The sequence below is a fragment of the Callospermophilus lateralis genome, chromosome 2, assembly GCF_048772815.1.
Source record: "Callospermophilus lateralis isolate mCalLat2 chromosome 2, mCalLat2.hap1, whole genome shotgun sequence".
Lineage (NCBI taxonomy): Eukaryota > Metazoa > Chordata > Mammalia > Rodentia > Sciuridae > Callospermophilus > Callospermophilus lateralis.
Genome location: NC_135306.1, coordinates 1,889,927 through 1,900,135, shown reverse-complemented (window position 1 = coordinate 1,900,135; position 10,209 = coordinate 1,889,927). Strand labels below are relative to the sequence as shown.

Below are 10,209 nucleotides of genomic sequence, written 5' to 3'. Positions count from 1 at the left end.
ATGGACTGGTACCTGGATCTTGATCCGCTAACACCAGCTCCCATCCCCCACTCACTCACACTCCCCTACCCAGCTGCACCTCCCACTCTGTCCTTCTGTGGGACGGACAGACTATTCCCTGCCTCCCTCCTGTGCTCAGGAGCTTGGCCAAGTTCCAGAGCAAAAGGGAGTTCAGATCTAATCCAGGTGCCAGCCCAGGCAAGGAACAGCAGCCCCTGGGGTACACCTCTTCCACTTTCAAAGGACAGCCTCTCCCCACCAGCAACCTCCTTGACCCGCACCACCCTCAGCCTCACTGAGGCTACAGGCCTTCCAGCAAATGTAAATGACAAGTTTATTGAAGTCTTGGAGAGAGCCGATCACCAGAGAATAAATAAAAGTCGCAGGACAGGACGTTCATGGGACCAACAGGTATCAGGTATCGACACTCTGGTTTTCAGGAATGACTTTGACTTACACACAGCCAACCTTTGTGTGGGGCGACTGCAGGTGCCTCCCAGATGTCTTTCTAAACATCTGATGGAGGAGGCCTGGTGGGCTCTGAGGACCCTTGCCCCAGCCTCCTCCAGTGGGGGACAGTTTCTGTGTGTCCCCATCAGGCGAAGCCCCATCAGTGTGGAAGGGCAGCTGTTTGGCAACAGGCAGGGCCTGGACACTGGGGTCCTAGGGAAGTGTGCAGTGGGCAGCGGGGAGGATGAACAAATCTGGGCTTAAAGACTGACTGTGGAGCACAAGTGGCCCCGGGATCTCTGCAACCTCCACAGTATTCAAGAACAGAAAGATCTGAGACCCTGGGGAGGGGTGAAGGGACGAGCAGAGAAGGTTGCTGGTAGCAGAGAGGCCCCCAGAGCCCTGAGGAGAGGAAGATCCTTTCTAGGGTCTTGGTGGCCACAGAGGACACAGACAGTGCCCCCACTCTGCACCCCCACCTCCTGCCTGAACAGGCAAGGCAGATCCCTGACCTACAGTGGGGGCTACAGGGTCAACACTCAGAGACACGTGGTGCCTGGGAAATGAAGGGCGGTTAAAGTTATCTTGTGTGTTTAGGTTTTGAAAGCACTGTCCAGCCAAGGCTGTGCTGGTCTGGGTTAGGCAGAGGCCTGGCCTGGAAGAAAGGCAAGTGCTCCGTTCACTGGTCAACAAAGGGGGAGAAATCTGCTTTTAAAACATAGCCCTGGAGCCACTGGCTTGTGGGTGGCCACCAGGCAGGTTGCCCCTGTAGAAGAGCATTGTCCTGGGAATCCCTCGGCCCCCAGGAGGGGCAAGAGGCGCAGGCAGTGGGGGAGGTTCTGCAGACACTAGGCCTCCCTGGTTGCCCTCATCCTGCTTCCCTTGGAGGTCCTTGAATGGAGAGTGCAGCCCCCGAGCTGCCCACCCAGGGGCAGCGCCACCAAGACCCCTCTCCTCTGGTGCTGGGTGGAGCCGGGGGCCTTAGTCAGAACTGAGCATGGTCCACCTCATCCAGCCAGGAAGCAGGACTGGCAGGGAAGTCAGGGTAACCCCCGCTGCTCCCGGTGGACAGGTCAGAGTTGGGTCCGTTCCCTGCCAGCACCCTCATGGGCGGAGGGCCTCCTGGGGCTCCTGAGGGCACAAGGCCCAAGCTGGTATCTGGATACACCAAGCTGGAGAGGAGGGGCTGGGGGCCTGGGAGGCTCTGCGGGGCAGCGGGGGACGGGGGGATGCCATAGGGGCTGCTGGGGCGCAACTCTCGCAACTCTCGGTACTGCTCCGGGCCCGCCAGGCCTCCATGCTCCAGTGCAAAGCTGCCCAGGGCTCCTGAGGGCCGGCCCAAGGCAGGGGCAGGCTCTCCTAGGCTGCTGTACAGGCCATTGCCGGGGCCCATTTCAGCCATGGAGGGCTCATCTGCAATGGAAGCAGAGAGCCTGTCAGTCCTGTCCTTAAACCTTGGTTCCCCTCAGTGCCCATCCTGGCCCAGGCAGGGGACGGTACAAGAAAGAAGGAAGTGCAGAGAATGAAGAGGTCAGGTCCTGCAGAAAAGGACTGAACTTATCCCCAACTCCAGAAAGCCTGGGCTTTTTATCACCCTGAAAATGTGTTGCTTATTCTAAAAATCATGACAGGGGCTGGGACCTCCCCACCAAGAGGCAAGTGTCTGGCAGAAGCCCAGCTTAGGGACCAGTCAGGGAACAGGGGCTTTGACCCAGCAGAGAAGAGCAGTGGTCCTGAGTGACCAACCAACAAGGCTTGGAATGGAGGGCCAAGGCCTAAACCGAGCCAGTTTGGAAAGTAAGGCTGGATTCGGAACCAGGAAATTCACATTTCCAGGCTCCCTGCAACCAATGGAACCAAAGTTCTTGCTCAAGCTCCCAGCGACCCATTAGCAAGTACCAGTCTGCAAGGGCATGCAGTGTCTACCCAGGCCTACCGGTGAAGGAGACCTCGGCGTCGCTGTCCTGCCCCTCCTGGATGCTGTCCTTGTCCGACTTGGAGCTGCCGCGGGAGCGCTTCATGTTGCGGAAATACTGGCCCCAGCGCTGCCGGCCTGCGTCCTTTTTCAGCCTCTTTTCCTTGGCCCGGCGGTTCTGGAACCAAACCTGGGGGATGGGGTGGTGAGTGGCCGCGGGGCGGCGGCGCTTTCAGTCTCTCCCCTCCACCCCACTTCCCTGCTTTAGGAAGCAGCTCCCAAGTCGCAGCGCGGGGCTGCGGCGTGAGCGCCTGCGGGGTGGGTCTTCCTGCTCTCGGGCGCCAGGAGACACGGCTCCCTTGGAAGCGCTGACCTGCACGACACGCATGTCCAGGCCGGTCTCGGAGGAGAGCTGCTCGCGCACGTGGCGCGCGGGCTTGGGAGAGGTGTTGTAGGCGCTCTTCAGCGTCTCCAGCTGCTTGGCGGTGATGGTTGTGCGCGGCCGCTTGGCGGTGGCCTCGGCCTCTGCGGAGCGAGTGGTGAAGCCGGTGGGCCCCCTCTGGCCGCCCCGGCCGCGCCCACCCCTGACCGCCCAGACGTCACCAGAGGCCCCTGCTGGCAGGCCCAATCGCGGTAGCCCCGGGGACCCGACGGATTTCACGGACCTGGCGGATGCCCAAGAGAGGGGATTACCGGTAGAGGGGGCTTCTGTGCCTAGTGGGCTCTTGATCCGGAACCCTCCGCCCGATTCCACCACACCCAGCAGCCTGGGAGGAGCCCAGTGGTCTTGTTCCCCTTTATTCTGAGTGTGGGTAAGGCCAGGTCTTCATGGTCAAGGTGACCAAATGCAGACGAGGAATGATAGTTCACGTAACTCAGGTAACCTCCCTGCCCGCTAGAACGCAGAAATCGCTAAACCCCAGGCCGGGAACAGCCAGCGGCGCCGTTAATTACCCCGGCCTCGCTCTTGGGCCTGCGGGTCATGGCGCCCTTACCTCCCCAGTCCCAAACCGCCTCAATAGAGAGCCCTGGGGGAAGTCACTGGAGGTGAGGATTCCCCCCAAGGCCCACCCCAGGGATTGGTAAGAAGGTGGGATTTGCGCCCTGATGGCGCCAGCCGGGTGACCACCCTCCAGTCCCACTGACCTCGCTGCTTGGCTGTCTCGTAGTCCGCCTTGCACACCAGCCGGCTGTCTTCCATGAGGTAGAACTCGTCGCCTGTGGCCAGCTGCCGCTTGCACACCACGCAGGCGAAGCAGTGCAGGTGGTATACGAAGTCCTGGGCGCGGCGCACCACCTGCGTGGGCGGGATGCCCAGCTGGCACGCGGCGCACTTGGTCCCGAAACGCCTGCGGGGCACATAGGGCGCGGCTCAGCTCAGCAGTAGCACCGCAGGCGCCTTCGCTGGGAGCGGGTTGGGTGTGAGAGCGAGCTAGAGCTGTGCCGACTGTCCTGGGCTTGGGTGTAGGAGGAAAGCTCCTGGCCCAGTGCCTCCCTCAGGCCAGCAACCTGGGTGGGCCACATGTACTGATGAGAAGGGGACCCCGACTTCCTCTGGAGGACCTCCAGGAGGAGAATCTGCTCTCCCGCTGGATGGGGAAGATTAATTTGGAGGGTCAGGACTCCAAGTGGGGCAGTTCCTCAGGCCCCAGAGGCCTGAGCTACCTGCCCCCTCCCCGCCAATTAGGAACAAAACAAGCACAATTTAAAAGGGACTATAACAATTCTACCAAATTATCTTTATCTACATCAATCATCTATCTATCCAAACGCTGGGGGTTGAACCCAAAGGGGTGCTCTACCACTGAGCTACACCCCCAGCCCTTTTATATTTTTTTCTTTTGAGACCGTGTTGCCTACAACGAGGAACCCCTGCTCAGCCTCCCAGTAGCTGGGATTACAGGTGTGGGCCACTGTTCTTGGCTGCGTTTATCTTTTTAAACAACTGCTTCCATGATTCACAAAATGAGTTATTTGTGGGGGGTACTGGGGATTGAACCCAGGCAAATGGTCTACACCACGCTACATCCTCAGCTCTCTTAATTTTTAAATTATTACTAATTTTGAAACAGGATCCCACTAAGTTGCCCAGGCTAACCTCAAACTTGCAATTCTCCTGCCTCAGCCTCCTGAGTAGCTGGGAATACAGGTGTGTGCCACCACATCTGGCTAAAATAAATTACTCAAAAAAAATATTTCCTGATGTCTCATCCAGGCCAAGCCACCTAGGGAGCACCCGCTAGAACTTGGCAGGTTCCCAGGTATTCTGCCTGTAGTGACCGGAGGGGGCTGGGGGGCATCTGGAGATGCAGGCTGTGGGGTGGGAGACTTGGTTAGAGCTGAGGGTGGTGGGTCCCAGTGTGGCCACACTTCTGGCCTCTTTTCTGTGGGGGCAGGTTGTGGGTCCCCTCCCCTCGCCTCCCACAGGCAGTAGCGCTCACTTGAAGAAGTCGTCCTTGCAGTAGACACTGTCCCCCCGACTAAAGCAGCGCTCGGCCAGCGGTGTGTGACAGTCACTGCACTTGAGGCACTTGCTGTGCCAATGTCGGTCCAGAGCCTTCAGGATGAAGCGGTCCAGGATGTGCTGGTCACAGCCAGCACACAGGGGTATCTCTGTAGGCAGGGGAATGGCCCAGGTCACTGGCACCTCGCAGACCACAAGCCTCTTCACCAATTGGAGCCCACCTCCCATTCATTGGTCCCCAAGACCTGGACGCTGCCTAGGGACCCCCTTCTCTGCACACCATTGCCCTGCTAGCTAAAGCAGTTGCTTGGCCCCCCAAGTGCAGGGACCCAACAGGCACCTCATCCCACAGCCTGACAGCAGCCAAAGAAACAGAAGTAAGCTTAGAAACCTGTCTGGGAGCAGGGTGGCCAAGTCACCCCGTGAGGTCGAGTACTGTCAATTTACAAGATATTCAAGAAGATGCATGTTGAGTTCAAATGAAAACCGTACCCCACGGCACTAGGTTCCATCTTTGGCACCACATAAAAATAAATAAAGTTATGTCTATTACAAATACACACACACACACACACACACACACACAAATGCCCCAGGGGGATCTGCTCTAGAAAGTAGGGCAGAAAATGGGAAAACTAGTCCTACTAACCCTGGAGGTGGGCACACATGGGACGCAGGTCCTGGGACACATCCGGGCATGGGGCACATCCAACTGAGCGTTTCCATTACCTTACACAATAAGCATCATGACCTCAGGCTCTAGAGACCCCAAACCTGTGTGGCTGCCCAGCCTCAGGTCCCCTGTTAGTCTCTGAGCCCTTCTCTTTGGGCAGTCTCAGGAGTATTTGTGAGTAGATTGGCTAAGTGATCTGCTGCCCACAGGCTCAGGTGTGGTGGCAGAGTACACAATGGGTGGCTGACTCTCCCCACCCAGTGCTTGCCAATGCCATCCCCAGGAGCCTGGGGCCTCTAGGGCAATCAGGCTGGGGTGGGGTCCGAGGGTGCCCTTGAAGAGCTGTGAGCCCAGGAGGAGTTACGAGGGGTTCTTCCTGGTGTTTATGAGATGAGGACTTCTGGTAATTTAGAAAGGACAGCCATGAGAGTGGGGAGCGGCCAGCAGGGGCTGGCACCTACTCAGATGTGACCCACCTCACTAGCTCCTTGTCTATGGATAGGGCAGGGAGCAGGAGGGCCCCAGTGGCTGGGGAGCAACTGAAACCCATCGTGGGAAGAGGACATCGCAAGGAGGTCCGCTCCACCTCCCTCCCGCATTGGCGGGAAACCCGCGACAGACGGACGGACCGCGTCGGCGTCCCGCGTCTGGCAAAATCGCTGCCCTGGTCACCGAGTGGCAACTGGCAGCCGCGAGGCCTGGGTCCTCAACGCCAGCAGTGAGCCTCAGGGAGCCGAGGACATCGGCTCCGCGCAACGCGATTCAGCACCACGGTCCGGACAGCGCCTCGTCTAAACAGCCCAAGAGCCCGCGTGGGACAAAAGCCAAACCCACATCCCCGCGCCCCGGCTAAGCCCCGTGGAGCCCCCGAGGAGTCCCCGCGACCTCGGCTTACGCTGCATGGCGACTTCGGCCTCGGCACGGTCTCCACCCCTGAGGCTGGCGGTCCCGAAGCCTCGGCGCCCTTCCCAGGGCTGGCTCGGCCAGCGCTCCCTGCCCTCGCGCGCCCAGCCTTCCCGCCTCCTCTCCCTGCGCCTCCCACTCTTCTCCAGGCTCTTTGGCCAACCCCTCCAGGGAACCGTCGGAAAATAAATGAATGAGTAGGGGATGGAGCGACCTCGCAGCCTGGACGTAGCCCCCTTGGCCCGCTCCGTTCCTCCCACTCCTCCTCCCCAGCCTTCCCCACCCAGAGCTCTCCCCGGCCTGGAGCGCGCAGAGAGCAGCCTGGCTCGGAGAGCCTCAGCGCCGGGAGGAGACCGGTGCCCCAGAAAAGCCGGGCTTTTCCTTGCAGAGGGTCCTGACAAACGGCGGGCGGCTGAAGAGACCCAGATTAGAGAAATTACACCGTTCAGCTCGACCCTGGCTCCTGCCTGATTGCGCTCCCCTGGAAAGTCGGGTCTGGGCTAGGGTGGCCCTCTGGGGGACCCTCCTGCTCCGTGGTCACTGGGCGGGTAACAGCCCCTACACCGCTTACACTTCAGGGGCGGCTAAGGACTGCCAAGAGCCCTCTTAGCCATTCCTGGACACCCGAGGGTACCCTGGACCGAGGACCACATGCCGGACAACAGCGCCAGGGGCCCTTCACACACCGCGGCCGTGATGCACTGGATTGGTTGTGCCGGGACCCTCGCACCCGCTCCGGCCCAGGTCCTTTGGCCTCCATGGCCAAGAGGGGAAAAGCCCGAAGACCTCCTGGTCTCCCTGATGCTGCCGCTCGACTGGGCACCCACCTCGGCGCAGGTCAGCCCTCCGCGCGAGCAGCGCCAACAGCAGGTCGCCCCCCGCCGATTCCCGGGCCGGGTCCAGCTCCCCGCGAGCCTCCATGGCGCCCGCCGCCCGGCACCTCCGCTCTCTGACCCCGAACTTCCCCGGGGTCCGGGGAGGCCGCAGACGCAGTGGCCCCAGCCGGCGTCCGAGCGACTCGCCGCGTTGCTGGGCGCTGCGCCGGCGGGCCGCCCCGGGGCCCCGAGCCTCCGGCGGTGCGGAGGGCGGAGCGGCCGGGGGGCGGGGCCGCGGCGCGGGGCGGGGCCGGGGGGTCCCGGAGACTCGCCCCGGGCGATCGCCGGCTCTGTGCGCCTGGCCCTGTACCTAAAGTGCCTTCGCACCGCTCTGCGTTCTTGTCCCTAGAGCCGGGACGGCAGGGGCAGGGGAGGACCCGAGTCAAGGCTGCCCGCGGGCGCTCGCCCCTGCCTCGCAGCTGGACTCACTCGGGCGCTGGAAGGGCTGGGGGTTCTGGGAGAAGTTGGCAGGGAGGGAGCTACGTTCTCCTGATGCTGAAATTCGGCCTCGAGATCTGAGCTGGGAGCCTTCGCGACAATGTCTGGTCCGCGGAAGCGCAACCGAAACCCAGAGAAGGTGAGCGTCGCCGCCAAAGGCCTCACAGTAAGAAGCTAGCCGCGACCCCAGACCTTCTACGCCCATCCCTGCAATTTCCCACTGGCGTGGGCACTGGCAGGAAAGCGATTCTTAGGAGAGAAGCAGGCCCCTGTCCTCCGCCTGGAAACCCATCCAAGACCCTGGTTTAGGAGGGACTGAGCTGGAAAAGCTACAGGATGTCCCCTAGCTTCTCTGCCCCCAGCACTCTGGCTACCAAAGAACAGTCCCTGCACCCGATTTTCCAGCATCCTGCTCCCAATGCAAACAGGTGAGCCAACTGGAACCCATCTATCCTTTGGTGTACATCCCTTCCTCTGCTCAGAGGGCCCACAGTCCTAGGTCATCGACCAGGATCTTAGCCCTGTACGGTCACTCAGAGACAGAATACAGCATGGGGCCCTGGCAGGCAGCAGGATCCTGGATGGAAGCGCTGGGGAAGCAGTAGGTTGAACTAGTGGGTTGAACCTCCAGGTCCCTCTACCCGGGGTCAGATGGTGATACCCTCTCCACTCAGTCTTCTGAATTGCGAGCTCTAAGGGCACAGGACTGGAAGATGGACATAAAAGCACAGCCCCTCCGTCCTAGCTCCAGCACACAGCATGCCTGGTTGTGAGCACAGGCTCACCGGCCACCTCTCTCTTGCTTTGTACTACACCTGTTACTCCAGAAGGGTCAGCGCACACACACTTGTGTGGAGCCGAGTGGGTGCCTGGTGCACTGGGGTGAGGTCCGTTGAGTGTCAGCTGCTGCAGAGGCGGTCTGGCAAGGGCCATTTGTGACAGGACTGGGGAAGGGAAGGCCCCTTCTGCTGGGCATCTGGCCGGCCCCACCAACAATGCCTCCATTATTTCCAACGTCTGTGGCAATGGAATGGCCCTTGGAGAGGACGGTTGGGGTGGGACACCAAGACTGGGGTCCCCTACTGCAAGCCAGGGTTAAGAAGGGAAGTGAAAGGCTGTATTCTCAGGGGGACCTGGTGCCCCTCACTCTGTTCCATCACAGGCACTATTGCAGGTCAAGCACCAGGCTCCCCGGGCCACCCTCGGCTTCCCTCCCAATCTGTTGCCATTTCAAAGTGCCTCCCCGGTCTCCCTGGACTTTCCCTGCAGCCCTCCCTGCTGCACCCGCGGCCCGCGGCCCCTCCACCGGCCTGGGCCGCCCTAGTTGCTTCTCTCTCCGCAGCTCTTACCCTGCGTCCCGACAAAGGTGCAGAGGGCAGCAGCCGCCGGAACCCCTGGCCTTTCGCGGTCGCCTTCGAACTCCGCTTCCAGCAGCATCGCGGTAACCGGTCGGGTCTGAGTGGGCGTAGGTGGAGGGCTGGAGCTCCGCAAAACCTGGAGCGTCGCGGGGCAGACTCCAGCACTGGGCCGGCGCTGTCCGCGGTGCTGAAGGAGGCATCCGCGCGCCCCCAGCCCTTTTGGCGCCTGTCCCCCGCCCCTCCCCTGTCCCCGCCTCCGGCCCCCGCCCAGTCCGGCGCACGTCCCTAGCACGCTGGGTTTGGCGGGACTGGACCCGGTCCCGGCGGCCCTCGCCTTGGGCAGCCATGCCGTCTGGCTCCGCCCTGGCCGGGAGGCTCCTCTTTCGCAGCAAGCGGGTTGAGGTGCCGCCGGGCTGGAAACCTCTGAACCCTGCCCGCTGGACCCTCAACAACCTTCTGGAAAGCAGGGAGCACCCAGGCTGCGGGGGACTGGACCTGGGGCGGAGGCTCTCTCCTGCAGACGTCAGAGGCCTTTTACTGCTGCTGCTGCCGCCCCCAAGGTACTGTCCCTTGCTCCCAACACCCTTCTGGCCACTGCAGGATCACAGACAGAAACTTCCAACTCCACAGACTGTGAGCTCGAGACAAGGTACGGGAGCCCTGAAGGTATTCCGGGTGGAGAGGTCTGCTCAGCACACACTGCCCGAGGCCGGCAAGGCAGGGGCTGCCCAAGTCTCTCCGTGGGAGGGTCCTGGGAGAAGCTAGCCATGGGCAACCTGTGCGTCCCCTGCTTCACACTGAATTGAGTGTGTGGGGGGTGGCTATAGGGTGGGCTGGGCCCCCCAGGGGCTTCCTTAAGCAGGAGTGCCTGTGGAACACGCTGAAATAGTGTCATCTGTATGTGTCTCAGGGTGATGCTCTTAGCTGCGGCATCTGGTTCTGCTCTAAGCAGGTCATCTAAACTCCACTTTCCAGCTGACTTTTCCATCTGACTCCCGGCTCTCTTCCAAAAAGTGTCTTTGATTCAATACAAGCAATCCTAGAAATCCAGAGTTGAGTCCATAGGAGTGTAGATGGGAGCCCAGCTCCATTCTGTTCCCATTCCAGAATCTCACATTTCAAAAGAACTGTCA

General features: G+C 60.9%; 1 protein-coding gene across 2 annotated transcripts; it reads right to left on the bottom strand.

The window, feature by feature from the left end:
• Positions 1 to 666: 666 nt before the first annotated feature.
• Lhx3 (LIM homeobox 3) lies at positions 667 to 9,155 on the bottom strand. 2 transcript variants are annotated; one of them, XM_076843025.2, is made up of 6 exons: positions 9,068 to 9,155; positions 4,807 to 4,978; positions 3,512 to 3,714; positions 2,739 to 2,890; positions 2,387 to 2,555; positions 667 to 1,863 (listed from the first exon to the last, which is right to left on the bottom strand). In XM_076843025.2, the coding sequence occupies exons 1-6, from the start codon at positions 9,153 to 9,155 to the stop codon at positions 1,436 to 1,438; spliced, it is 1,212 nt and encodes a 403-aa protein (XP_076699140.1). In that variant the 3' UTR covers positions 667 to 1,435. The 2 variants fall into 2 exon arrangements, with proteins under 2 accessions (XP_076699140.1, XP_076699139.1); XM_076843024.2 differs by lacking the exon at positions 9,068 to 9,155 and adding an exon at positions 7,233 to 7,326.
• Between the last annotated feature and the right edge of the window lie 1,054 nt (positions 9,156 to 10,209).